At 48.6% G+C, this 14,816-nt stretch overlaps 1 protein-coding gene across 2 annotated transcripts in view; it reads right to left on the bottom strand.

Annotated features, from left to right (window-relative positions):
* Positions 1-14,816, bottom strand: part of HELZ (helicase with zinc finger) — a 1,742,088-nt gene that overhangs the window by 811,447 nt on the left and 915,825 nt on the right. For both annotated transcript variants that reach the window (XM_086930935.1, XM_086930936.1), the window contains exon 18: positions 1,022-1,140. In XM_086930935.1, coding sequence (XP_086787061.1) covers positions 1,022-1,140 — 119 coding nt within the window. The remainder of the gene's footprint in view (positions 1-1,021; positions 1,141-14,816) is intronic.

Here is a 14,816-nt window from a genome sequence, read left to right as displayed (position 1 = left end):
TGGAGCCTTGCGGCATGAAGGAGCTCCAGAGGGATCCAGACAGATACCACAAGTTTTGTATACGACACTCCAGAGGGATTCCATACCGTAATCAAAATATCAAAAATGTTGTTCATGGTCTCCCTGAATTCGCAGAGTTGTTGCAACATCACTGCTGCACCAGAGGAATTGAGGTGCAATGGAATGAGGGATGGAATCGATTCCTAAGTCTGAGATCGTGTTCGTGGCTTAGCAGCACCCGGGCATTATGCAGCACCTCCTGATGAGCGCAGCAGGACAAAGAGGGGCTCTGTTTCACCCTCTTACACTTCGCTGACTTCTTCAACCTTGATCTCAAAGAATATCGACGCAGGAGTGTGTACACACCTCGACTTTCACAGGAACCAGATTTTCTTGGACTTCAGAAGGGGCACCTCGGAGTAAAATTTGACTCATGGTTGCAGATAGATTTCGGGTTCATCTTTGCACATCTGTCACACTACCCCAAGTTGTGTTTGTAGCCCACACACAAGAGACAGACCTTGTGGGGGGTGGTCATCGACATCTGATGGTGGGAGTCCCTACACAGTTTGAACCCTGTTTTTGGAGGAAACACGTCCTTTGCACACTGGAAAAGTTGTAGAAAAAATGGGATGCCAACCAGACAGGATTTGAGGGAGCATGCTCTGGGTCTGCGTCAGACAGAAAATAACTGACCTTAGAGTGGGGAGGCAGTGGACCCAGTCACATCTGAGTCAAATAGACAAGATGTGAAGTGACACAAGCCCACTTACCGACAACTGAGGGAATTGTTAAGAAAAACCTCTGGATCCAGTCTGGCACTTGGGGGTATTCACAAGAAATTTGCAGTTAGAAGCATTTGTCAGAACACTACTGTATGAACACATTTTAACACATTTTGAAAATGACTTTGATAAGGGTTTGTTATCTTCTGTAATGAAAAATTAAGTTAACATTTCCTAAGCAATGAGAACAAAGAGAAATGTAAATGGAATTATATCTAAAATGAATAGAACCTTACTTGCATATGGTCTCCAGCTAGAACAAGACGTGTATTTTTATTAGCCAGTGCTAGAGGCATGATGGTCTCGCATTCCATGGCTTGTGCAGCCTCATCTAACAGTATATGAGTAAAGAAACCTGCATATAACAAATAAAAATGGGCGACAATAAAGTACAGTGGTTCAAACATATTTTTCACGTATTCTACAAAACACCATAATCCACCTTAGGAGATAAACTCTTATTGAAAGCTAACATACGAAACAATATTACCTGTACCAAATTAAGTACAAAGATATAATTCCCATATATGCAAGTCATCCATTTCAGCCAAGGATATAGACCTTTATTGAATAATAATATTTTATTTCAATTCTAATTTTGAAAATTTGTAGGAAAGGCAGTTTATCAAGATTCACATTAAAAGCAATCTTTTTGAGAGAATAGAGATCTCTTTGCAGAATCCCCCATTTCCTTCCTTTTACTGCCCTCAGCAGTAGAGAGCTGCAAGCAGGCCTTAATGTATGGGGTGGGGGAACAAGGGCAATGGACGAAAATGAGAGAAAAACACCTGGAACACAGCATTCTGCTGGAGCACATCAAATGTCACTCATGATGGGTAACCCTAGATTAGATCCTATTGGCCTTTTACTAATAATGGAAAAGAAAATGACTCAATAACTGAATAGTCATTTAATGTCATAGTATAATTGAACAGTCCTTCAAGAACAAGTTACTTACCTTCGGTAACGATATATCTGTAAGAAACATTAGTTAGTTAGACAGAATATTGAAGGGTTTACTACTGTTTTATACAGATACCTGGGTATGCGTGAAGCTTGGAAATGAAGCTAGAATATCCAGAAAAGTGTACACCAACATGGGACTGAAGGATGGGTGTGTACTGGTTCCGCACCTATTTAATTTATTCATCTCAGACCTTTCAAGAAAGCTAGATGGAATTAATTCACACTCACCGAAGCAGGGAACAGAACTCACTTACTCAGACGATATTGTTCTTTTAAGCTTGATTAAGGTAGGCCTGACAAGACTACTAAACGAACTATCTGAATTCTTGTCAGCAAATAATTTGGAACTAAGTCTTTCAAAAACCAAATCTATGCTTACTACAAATCGAACAGCCTTGGTTCACAATATTAGATTAAAGGGCAATCTACTGGAGAAAGTGCCATAATCATTTCGAGATCAGAAAAAAAACATGACGCAGCAAGCAGGGGCACGATCATTCACCCTTAAAATACTTGCAAAGAAACTGGAGGGACCGTCTTTGAAACCATTATTAACGAAAATTTCAGCTAAAACACTGCCAACACTATCATATGCCAGTGCTGCAATGCAATGGAAAGATTCAGAAACCCTAAACGAACTAATGACGCACATTTATAAAAAATGTCTTCAGTTCCCCAAGACTGCCTCACCAGCACAGATGCGCCTGGAGTTCGAGCTAATGAACGAAACATGGGGCAGACTTCACACATACATAAAAGTATGGTACCAAATTAAACAAAAAGTAGAGGTAAATAGTCTTAATGAATCTTTATGGCAGGAAATGGAACAGCCTACACATTTTTGGAACATGCATTAAAGATTACCTTAACAAGTAAGTTGTGGAATAACCAAATGCCCTAGCAAACATTCAAATTTACACTAAATAAGGCTGCAAAGTTCCACTCGCTGCTGGTTGATAAAGACATTTTTTCTAAAGCAGTCACTCATGGTCAGTGATCAACACTTATAAAAGCACTGAAACGAGCAGCCTATTTGGATTCCACTTTCTCTATTTATGTAAAAAGAAAATTTATAACATTAAGGTTTGGACAGTTCCCCACTATTGCGGATGCCCCTCATTGGATATATGGGGATAATGAAAATTGCTGGCATTGTGAATATAAAAAGAAAGATTTGATTAATCTTGCATGCCACTGTAAGGTATTGCAACCAGCACGAACAACAATATTACGGCCAGCGTTCCTGGACAGAGACATAAAGTCATGCAGAACAGCTATCATAAGAGGAATGGATTCCACTGACCCCCAAATGAACTGTAAACTGATTAAATTTCTACGTACTCCTGAACAAGAACTGAAAGCTAAATCTGAGCAATGATAAAACAGGAAGTATATTTTTATAATTACATACATTTTAAGATGTTTTTAGAGAAATGTAACTTTTACGCAATTTGCTCTTTTTTAAATAGTGTTTGTAATATTGTTATGGTTTTAATTAACTGAACAATAAATAAATAAAATGTAAAAAAAATTTAGTTATACATTTGTAAGGATCTGGGGACCCAGGGGATGTAAATACCCAAACCACAGGCGGTACCATAGGATTTAAGTTATTGGTTGTTTTATTCACGGTTTTCACAGACGGTAACAACACCATGAAAAAGGTAGAATCCTCAGGATCTCGGGGCACTGGTTCATTGTTTCCTGCTTGCACAGAACGGGTCAGGATGGTTAAGCTTCTCCTTGGGCTCGAGGTTCTCTGGGATCCCGGGTCTCTGGGCCTCAGAAGGGAAGAGAAAAGGGTGCAAGAAACGGGGTCAATCAACTATTCTGCCTTATCCTGAATACGTGTGCTACCTTCACCAAGCAGTGGGGGTGAGGGTTGTGAGGAACGTTTAAACAAAATCCAACCCCACTCAAGTGCTCTGCCTCCCGCCTCCCAAAATCAAGTACTCTACCTCCCGCCTCCCCACACACCCCACCAAAATGCCCCTTGCAACAGCACTTGCCTGTAGCCGCGGCCCGTCCCTTGGACAGAGGAGCCTGGACCCGGGGCGTCTCCTCCTTTTCCTGTCGGCCCACCGGGTTTTCTCGTGGTGTACAAGACGTTATCCAGGGTCGGGTGTTCACTCGCCTTGTCCACTACTCGACTCTCTGCTCTCTCCTCCGCTGCTCTGACGCGGCTCCTGGCTCTCTCCTCCGCTGCTCCAGTATCCGTCACTCCTTCTCCTGCTGTGACACGTCCTCTCCGCTGGTTCTCCTCTCCGTCCTCCAGGTGCTCGGCTCTCCTGCCTCCAACGCTGCACCCCGTCCGGTCTACATCCAGTCCTGATATCCCCTTCACTTCCATAGACAGACTCGGCTCCGCCCCCTCAAATCTGTCAGAGACTAGAGCGCTGGCTTGTTCCGGGTCCTCACATGACGGCAAGGCGGAAGTGCCTTCCTGGTCTATACAACGGGTCTCGTCCTGCTCCTCCTTACAACATTCCTTACCACAGAATTACCCCCAGGTGTCAGACTGGATCCAGAAAGTTTTTCATCAGCAGTATCTCTGCGTGTCAGAAGGTGGAGTCGGTCGTCTCCAGGTTCGTCGTTGGCGGCGTGTCACCGGGATGACGTCGCAGTACCTACTTAGACGCCTCCCTCTCGCGCTGACCTCAGTTATGTACACAACTATCCGCGCCAGAAACGCAGAGCCATGCAAGACACTGACCACAGGTGCACAAAACTAGGGCCCTAAAAGGATAACCTTAACCTTAGAAATCAGTTTACAGAACAGGGAAGATGGGTGGGGCGGTAAGGAATCTATAAATAACTGATGTTACTTACAGATATATTGTTACCGAAGGTAATTAACATGTTCATGTGAAAGAAACACGTTAGTTATGGATTCCTTATCATAGAATAGATACCCCAGAAATGCCAACCCGGAGTGGGTCTGCGAACAAAGATCACACCAGGAATCCCTGGAGAACCGAACGGCCAAAGGAGCTGTCCCTCCGGACTTGACTGTCCAGGCAGTACTGTTTGGTGAATGTGTGCAGCAAAACCCACATAGCTGCCTGACAGTTGTCATTCAGAGGAACGCCTCGTTCCAGAGCAGTAGTTGCTGCCGTCGCCCTGGTGGAATGGGCGCGCAAGCCCCACTGGAGGCTCCTTCTTCGCCAGAGAGTAGCAGGCTTTGATAAACAAAACAACCCATCGGGAGATAGTCCGCTTGTGTACAGCCCAAACTTTCTTGGCGCCCACCTAGCCAACAAAGAGATGGTCATCCATACGGAACTATTTTATGCAATCCAGACAAAAGCAAAGGGCACGTTTTGAGTCCAGACAGTGGAGCCTCTCTTCCTCCTTCGAAGGATGCGGAAAGAAGGTTGGCAAACTGATCGTCCACCCGATGTGAAAGGCAGTGACAAACTTGGGCAAGAAGGATGGACAGGTCCTAAGGACAACTTTGTACGGATGCACAGATAGAAAAGGAGGCTTTGAAGAAAGCGCTTGAAGCTCACTCACTGGTCTGGCAGATGGGGTAGTGTTAAAAGCCTCAAAGGACAGTTGTGAAGCGGCTCAAAGGGAGCAACATTAAATAAGTTAAAACCAGGTTCAAATCCTACTAAGGCATAACGAAGGGAATGGGAGGAAAGAGATGAGTTATGCCTTTCACAAAGCGATTTACAACCGGGGACTTGAAAAGGTAAGGGTGATCTGGAAGCCTTAGAAAAACAGAGATGGCTGAGAGATAGCCTTTGATAGTGCCCAGAGCTGAGCCCTGCTGGGCCAAAGAAAGGAGGAAAAAGAGAACCTCAGAAAGAGGGGTAGAAAGGGGACCCACAGCCTTTGCTGTGCACTATGACACAAATTTGTTCAACCAACAGGCGTATACCGTCTCAGTGGAGGGACACCTGGCTGCAGAGATTACATTGCAGACTTCAGGAGGTAGGTCCAATGGAGTCAACTGCCGCCCCCCAATCTCCATGCAAGAAGGGGGAAGCTGGACATGTTCGGGTGGAGGACCGTCTCCTACTGCTGCGACAGAAGACCCTACCGAAGAGGCAGACGGGTCGGAGGATCGATGGCCATGTTGAGCAGCTCGGGATACCAGACTCTTCGTACCCAATCCGGAGTCACAAGGACGACTTGGGCTCGGTCGCGCCTGAACTTCTTCTGCACTCTGGGCAGAAGTGGTATAGGAGAAGAGGTGTACAACAGACAACTCCACTCGCAACGAAAAGCGTCGCCGAGCGAGTGCAGCCTTGGAAATTCCAACAGTCAGAATTGCTGACATTGCGCTTTCTCTTCGGTGGCGAATAGATCTAACCAAGGTTCTCCCCACTGTTGAAAGAGACCTTGCACCACCTCCGAGTGAAGACGCCATTCGTGATCTATCATACACCTTTGGCTGAGTTTGTCGGCCCTGGGGTTCAAAGAACCCGCCAGGTGTTGAACCACCAGGGTTATGCCCTGATGTTCCAGCCATGTCCAGAGGCGGAGGGCCTCCTGATATAGGATCCACAACCCCACCCGCCCTGTTTGTTGCAGTGCCACATGGCGGTGGTGTTGTCTGTGAACACCTGCACTACTCTTCCCCAGACACAGGGCAGGAATGCCTTCAGTGCAAGACAGATAGCCTAGAGCTCCAGAAGATTGATATAGAGCCGCGACTCCGCCGGAGACAAGAAGCCTCTGATCTCTGACTCAACCATATGGCCCCCCATCCCAGAAGGGATGCATCAGTCACCAGTGTGTGTTCTGGTTGGGGAAGGGACAGGGGTCTGCAACTGACCTAATACTGGTTCATGAGCCACCACTGCAGTTGTCACGCAGTGCCCTCCGAGATCTAAACGCAATCAGACAGATTCCCCTGATGCTGCACCCACTGAAACTTCAGTTCCCACTGCAGAGCCTGCATATACCACATGGCATGATCGACCAGCAGGATGCAGGAGGCCATGAGGCCCAGTAGCCTCAGGGTCAGTCTGACCGAAACCCGGGATAGAGGCTGAAAGATTGGAATCATAGCCCGAATATCCCGAACTCGCTGTTTGGGAGGATAGACCAGAAACCGCGTCATGTCCAGAACCACTACGATGAAAAGGAGCTTCTGAGAGGGACTCAGGTGTGACTTCGGCACATTGATGGAGAACCCCAGCAAATGCAGGAGGTCGGCCATAGTCTGGAGGTGGGAGACAACAGCCTGGGGGGAGCCCGCCTTCAACAGCCAGTCATCGAGATAGGGGTAGACTGAAACCCTTGATCTGCGCAAATGAGCTGCAACCATCGCAATCACTTTCATGAACACCCGAGGGGCGCTGGTAAGGCCAAAGGGGGGCACGGTGAACTGAAAATGCTCGTGGCCTACCGTGAAACTTAGGTAACGCCGGTGGGCCAGCAAGATGGTGATGTCAAAATAGGAATCCTGCAAGTCCAATGCTACCATCCAGTCATCCAGGTCGAGAGCAGACAAGATCTGAGCAAGCATCAACATCTTGAACTTCTCCTTCTGGAGAAAGCGGTTGACGTCCCAGAGATCCAAGATATGATGCAGGCCCTTGTCCTTCTTAAGAACCAGAAAGTGAAGGGAATAACAACCACAACCTACTTCTGCGACAGGAACACGCTAGATGGCTCCCTTGGCCAAGAGAGACGGAACTTCCTGCTGGAGAAGGCTTAGATGATTCTCCGACATGCGGTGGCATGGCAGAAGGGTTAGCCTCGAAGGGGAGAAAGTGCCCCTTTGGACTATCTGCAAAACCCAACTGGCTGACGTGATGGTGCACCAGTGGGGGAGGTGATGGCGAATCCTGCCGCCCACTGGCGTTTGATGGGCCTGAAATGTCGGACTAGGAAGGTTTGGAGGCTGCTGCAGAGAGTGCGTTGGGGGACTTGCCCGCCCGCTGGCCCCTGGATCCACATAGGCTGTTCCCACGTCCCCGGCCTCGCAAAGGTTGGGTAACTTGCTGCGGCCTGTGGCTCTGGGCGGGACATAGCGGGACATGCCTCCCATAGCCATGAAAGGGGCGAAAAGCGGACTGCGCGGGGCGGCTTGAGAGGCCCAAGGACTTGGCAGTGGCTTGTGAGTCCTTAAAAAGCTCTAAAGCGCTATCCACTTTGTCGCCGAAAAGGCGACAGCCTTCAAAGGGCATGTCCGTGAGGGTATTCTGGACATCCCCAGAAAAGCCAGTGGATGCAGTATCCAGTCCACAACAGATGGTAAACTTGGCCGCATCCCTCCTGGCGGAAACATCCTAGGAGAGCACTGCCCGGGCCTCCTCCGGACATTGAGGCAGCACCTGCGCAACTGAGTACCACACAGAGTGGCGGTTGCCCCACGCAACACCACTGCGTATGAAGCTCCGTCCTACGTAGCCACGGTAGGAGGAGACAACATGCCATTGTTAGGGGAGGTGTCCAGACCACTGGTATCCCCCAGTCCCTCTCTCCAGTCCTGTTTACTGTCTAACTGGTCAGTCAGAGGGTCACCTGACCCCTCCCTGTCCTCCTCTGGGTACCAATCTGTCCGAAAAGTAGTGAACAGGGGCAGAAAAAGCCCTCTCTGTGCGGATCCAGTGTCAGGCGACGCCAGTATGGCTTCGGGTCCACGGTGGGATGGAGGCCAGGGTCGACGCCAGCCGGGGGTCTAACTGGCTTCGAATGTGGTAATAGTGCCGGAGGAAGCAGCGATGGTGGAGGTGTAATCATGTCAACCGGCACTGATCCGGATCAAGGCCTGGATCCAAGGGGGGCATATCTAGCCAAGCCGTCGGCAGAGAAGGGCTAGGCACCCCAACTGAGTCTGCGGGTCCCAAAGGCACACCAGCAGGTTCAGGCCACCCTAAGATGGCATGCACCGCCTCGTAGAACATACAAAACTGGACAAGAGTTGCTCCGGGTCCCGAGAAGGAGGGGAAACGTGGAGTCGACTCTTCGAACTCCGCACGCAGAGCTGCTGGAGGGGCACCACCCGCATCCCTCGTCGGGTCGGCCGACCGACGAGGAGAATTCAAAGAGCGACTATGCTTCTTCAAATTCTTATACTTCGACTTATCCGACACCGAGTGCGAAGATTTAAATGACTTTGACGAATGGTGGTGACTCCCAAACCGGTCCCTCTACCTCCGTCGCAACCGGGACCTCGAACGGCGCAGAGCCGACTGCAGGCGCTCAAGGAGCTTTCAGGACCACTCCCGCAAAGCCTTCGGCGCCATCGACCGGCAGTCGGAGCACGACTTGGGGTTGTAGTCGCGCTCCAAGCAAAAGAGGCACATGCGGTGTGGATCCGTCACCGACATCAGTCGGTTACAGGAACTGCATGACTTGAAGCTGGGCATCCCTCGTGCACCAGGAATCGATGGACTCAAAAAAGAAGTCAACCAAAGTCGAGAAAAAGTCAGTCAAAAAGTGAAAAGTGACTGGAGGTACCCCTCTCTCCGGATCAGCGCTGGGTGGCACTAAAAAAGAAACAACTGACGTCAGCCTGCGAGGGCGCGTCTAAGTAACTACTGCGTCGTCATCCCGGCTACACGATGCCAACGACGACTAGGAGCCCACCGACGCCAACTTCCGACACGCAGAGGTACTGACGCCGAAAAACTTTATGGATCCAGTCTGACGCCTGGGGGTAATTCCAAGGTAACGAATCTATAACGAATGGGTGTCTTTAATTAATACATATCTATGCGTCACTGAAGGAAATCAAGGTATGTACATCCAACGGTAGGGTTGTAGTAATTTCTAGAGGGCTGGAGAGAATCGACTTGATCAAAACGGTCAACACTTATTACAACAGTACTCCCATAAAAACGTTGAAAAACAATACCTGAACGTACGAGTTGTTTGGTATTCAGAAAATGTGGTTTCAGACAATTAGTGCATATTAAGGGAGAACAAAAACAAGTCAATCTCAAAACAATAACCTATTTTCCAATTTGGATGCTAGTGAAAGTATTGAGAAATAAATATTACATACACTGTCTTTTCCAATAGTTTAAGGAAAATCTTTTTAAATGCACCATATTTTTCTTATGAAAATACTCTCCCCCGAAATAATATGAATACTTAATATCCTGTAACGTTTTTAAGCAAAACAGTTCCAAAATGTGTTTAACCAAAGCCATCTTACTTAATTTAATGAAAGAATAACTTAAACGAGGTCAAAATCCAGTTTTTGACTCTAAATTGGGAAACCCAGAGGAAGAATTTACACTTCAAACAGTCACCAAAGACCCCATGTGCAGACGAGAAATCAAGATGGGACTCAGGAGGCTAAATAACAATCCACAAGACCAGATTCACAGGGTGCATTGCTCTAGAAAAACTCCGATCAGTACTCGAATAAAGAGCGTGCTCTTGATGCCGAGTCTCTTCTATATTACCCGTCTTCCGCAGACTCGGACTCGATGTGGTAGGTCTTACAGTTGGGGGCTTTCTGAACTGAAACCACATTTGGTTCCTGGTATTTTTTTCAACAATGATAACGATCACTCTTCAAATAGCAAGTTTTTTAAAGCACACTTTTTTCTGCACTAAAAAGAATCTCAGAGTAAATTGTCCCAGAACACTCGCCTAGAGCCTTTGTCATTTGGTGTAACTATAAAGTAAATCTGATAAAGTGGAATAGGAATACATGTGCATTAAAAGAGATCTGTACAAATGAAGTAAATTATATTGATGAATGTTTAACTACTTTTTCTGTTGACAATCTCGCAATGAAAGTCATGTATATATTTTAGATGTTACAGAGAAGATTGAGGTATTACTGGATGTTGGTGATCCTTTGTCCACACAGTTGCTTCAAAGAGTGAGCAGCACAAAGAGAAAGGATGTAACATCTCATATGGCAGCATCTCTACTCAGATTGGCACTCTATTCAGAATATGAAAATTGCTGGGAAGAGGTTGCCCTTTTACTGGCAGAGTGAAGGCACTGACGGGACTCAAGATGCTTGTTTTCCAGTCCAGGTAGGACCTGGTCAGGCAGTTCGGGCTGAACTGTTCCCATGGGGAGCAGGGTAAAGACTGATTTGCATGTGACTGGGTCCAAACTGGGGTGCCATGTTGAGCAAACAATTGATGGAGTTAACGCAGATTTGTGACTGTGATGAATGTTTGATAATGTTCAGCCTTCGGTCGATCATCTTTTTGTGTTGCTGGGGTCATGTATTAACCATAAGATTTTTAGAAGCCAACAGTACACTAAAGAATCCCACAAACATTTCTTCGGTGAACTGATTGCTAGAGTCTTAAAGGCACTGAGGTAGAACACAACCCGGAAGGAAAGACAGAAATGCTTGCTAAAATGCCTCTCACCTACTGGGTCTGTTATTTTCATGAATCTGAAGAGAATGCCATATAGGTTTTTAACTTGTCTGTGCTATTAAAGAAGTACACCAACTATAAGCAGATGTACAACCTTCGACTATTTTATACGTTTTTTTTTTGATAATCAATTTTATTAGATTTATGACAACATATAAGTTCATTGGTTGCAGAACAATAATAATCGGGATAAGCATGACAGTACATACAGTTGACAGGGAAAAGGACGTTCCATCGGACTATAACACGGGGTTGTGTGGCATTACAACGCTGGCTTTTACCCTGCATGCCATTACAACGCGGGGATTACAACGAAAGTCATTACAACGACTTCGCTGGAGGGCGATGGATAGTGGAATAGCTTAATTTTCTATTCCAACTCCAGCCCACGGTGACAGTAGGGAAGGTGTTGGATAGAAAATTAAACTATTCCCTATCCAACAGCGCCCTCCAGCGAAAGTCGTTGTAACGACTTTCGTTGTAATCCCTGCGTTGTAATGGCATTGCGGGGTAATCCCCGCGTTGTCATGGCTGTTCACCTAACACGGCAGTCCATACATTAAGGACAGCTGTACATGAAATAAAATAAAGGCAGATCATCTGGGTGGAAACATATTAACCATTTACCCCACACTTTACTGAATAAGCCAGGGCACCCCCGGGCTTCGAGTAGGGCTTCCTCCTGGATCCCAGACCAGTCCACTCCTCTCCTTCAACCTTTTATACAACCTTTTATAGTAGGCGCCTTAGCCTGCGACCAGTGCGCTGGTATGTCTCTCTTGGCCACCGCCACAGCTGTCCCCAACAGGCGCTTGTCTGCCCTAGAGCCATCCAGGTCGTCAACACCCCCAACAACATACGTATCAGATCATGGGGAACCTCCCATCCCAGGGCCTGCGTGAGCTCACGTTAAAACCCCTCCCAACCAAAACGCCGCCAAAGCCGGACAGCACCATACCACGTGATAAAAATCGGCTGGGGCGGAGGCACATTGTGTACATGCTGGAGATGATTTCAACCGGGCCTGGAATAGACATGTCGGGTGAGATATGCCGCGTGTAGGTAGTAAAGTTCAACCAGGCGCAACTTGGAGGATGTGGTCATGGTTTTGGATGCCATAAGGGCATCGCTCCAGTCCGCCTCTTCTAGGGGGCCCAACCACCCCTCCTATCGAGCTCTGAGCCGATCTAGGGAAGTAGGACCATTGTTCGCCAGCAACAGATAAATACGGGACACTCCTCCCCCCCCCCCCCCCCCCCCCCCCCTCCCTAGATATCCCATCATCACCTGAGCCTCCAGCGGGCTGAACTCTGGAAGGGAGACAGGGGGTGAGACATGTGTATGAAGGGCATGTCTGAGTTGTAGGTATTTGTAGAGTTGGAAGTGTAAAAGGGCATGGCACTGCTGCAGGTCCGCAAAGGAGCGGATGTGGTCCCCCACCCAAACATCCCCGAGCACTGAAACTCCGATGAGGTCCCACCATCGGAACCCCTGCAGGGACGAGACCTCCTGCATCCAGGACCGTGCTAAAGTGGCGTCTGTCGAGTGAGTTTCCGGTCCCACTGCACGTGGCTAAGGGCCGTGCGCCAGGCCAGAAACACCGTCCTGGTGACCGAGGGCTGGGCCTGTGGCACTGGGCTACCGTATAAAAACGCCTGGATCTGCGTGAAGTTCGACGTGCTGAGTTCCACACGGTATGCAGGGTCGGACCAGCCGCCCGCATACCAATCGTGAATGACAATGAGTTTCGTGGCCAGGTAGTATAGGTGTAGATTGGTTACCCCCATACCTCCATCAGAGGGGGGGAATATGACAATGCGCCCAAGATAAACGTGGTCTCCCCCCTCCTCAGAGAATCTGGGTGAGGACACCGTCAAGCTCGCGGAACCAACTACCTGGGAGATGGATAGTAATGTTTTGCATTATTCAAAGAAAACGGGGGAAGACCATAATTTTGAAGAGTGCACTCCTGCCCAGCGGGTTAAGGGGGAGGGTGTGCCACCTCTTGAGATCCGCCTTCATCCGGACGACCAAAGGTGTAACGTTTAAAGCCTATTGGAGTTCTGGCAGAAGAGCTATCCAAACGCCAAGGTATTTGACTGAGTGTCTCCTAAGGGGGATGTCTGACTACCAGTCATAGCAGTCTCTGGAGAGATGTAGGGGGACCAAAGTTGACTTCACCGGATTGAGGCGGAGTCCGGAGACCCCCTCGAAAGAGGAAAGAGTCGCCAGGCACCTAGGGCCAGAGCTATCTGGGTCTGACAAATAAAGCAGAACATCATCTGCATATAGGGGTATCTTGTCCACCTGGCTCGAGTCCCAGGACAACCCCGAATAAGTGTGTCCTGTCGGATGAGGGCCGCCAGGGGTTCCATCGCCAGCGCAAATAAGAGTGGCGAGAGCGGACACCCCTGAGGCATACCCCATCGGATCGGGAGTGCCTCAGAAAGCTCCCCATTATTGAGTACTCGGGCTCTGGGATTAGTGTATAAAACTCTGATCAGATGGCGGAACGAGGGACTGAAACCTATTCTGTCCAGCACATCTTGCAGATACACCCAATTCACCGTATTGAAGGCCTTCTCAAAGTCTAAGAAAAGCAGTGCCAAGTACGGGGTTAGGCAACCGCAGTGGGCCAGAGCCAAGTGGAGCCGACGGATGTAGTGGCGAGTGCCCCTGGCAGGCATGAACCCGCATTGGTCGGGGTGGACAAGGTCTTGCAGAAGGGGTCAGAGTCTCTGAGCCAAGACAGTGGCGAAGATCTTGATCTCCGTATTGATCAGTGAGATCGGGTGGTAGTCCGCACAGTTCAGGGAGGGCGGCTGCGTCTTCGGAATAATCACCATCGTGGCGACATCCGACTCGGGCGGGAATGGCCCTGCCTCCGCCACATGGCGGAAAAGATCCACCAAATGGGGGGCCAAAACATCCTGAAAGGCTGCATAGTACTCTTGGGTGTACCCATCGGGACCAGGCGTTTTACAGGGGTGTAAGAGCGAGACAGCGTCCTGGATCACCTCCAGGGAGAAGGGGCGGTCCAAAGCTTCTGCAGTCTCTTTAGAGAGACACAGCAGTCGGGTACCAGTCCCGTCCAGCAAGTCAGCCAGAGAAGCGCCCGGGGGACGAGCAGTGTAGAGGCCATTGAAATTCCAGGAAAAGATGTGGATAGGTCTAGTGAGGGTGTAAGGCATCTAGGGAATGGACTGTGGAGGGACGGATAACTACTCGGAGGGGAACACCCACCCGAATCTGAGCTCATAAACGGAGCCAAGGAAATTGGTGATCTGCTCATCAACTGTGTAAATCAAGGAAGGAGGGAACTTAACTACCGACAGGAGCCCCCGATGGCGGCCCGTAGGCGGCCAAAAATAACAAACTGATGGAGGATGTGATCTGCGTGTCAACTGTGGATCAGTCAGAGAAACAGATAACAAGAAGAGCTGCAACCAGCGGCCCGTAGGCGACTTAACAAAACAAACTGTCGAGTAACAACGGTCCCCCGTCCCTCACAGCCCCTCCAACTCCCCGCACTCTACACTTCTGAAGTGGAAGCATCTGTCGCCCAGAACCCCAACTACTAACTACAACACAAAAAGGTGATTCGCTACTCTAAAACGGTTACCAACAATCAGTCAGGAGCATGGCTGAGTCATACCCCCCTCAATATATACGGATGCATGCCTACAATGGATAAGCATGGAGTGGATAAGAAAGAGGTCACAACATGGTTCGAATCCGGGATGGCAGTGAG

This window comes from Lissotriton vulgaris, chromosome 7 (assembly GCF_964263255.1).
Source record: "Lissotriton vulgaris chromosome 7, aLisVul1.2, whole genome shotgun sequence".
NCBI lineage: Eukaryota > Metazoa > Chordata > Amphibia > Caudata > Salamandridae > Lissotriton > Lissotriton vulgaris.
This window is presented reverse-complemented; position numbering and strand designations above follow the sequence as displayed.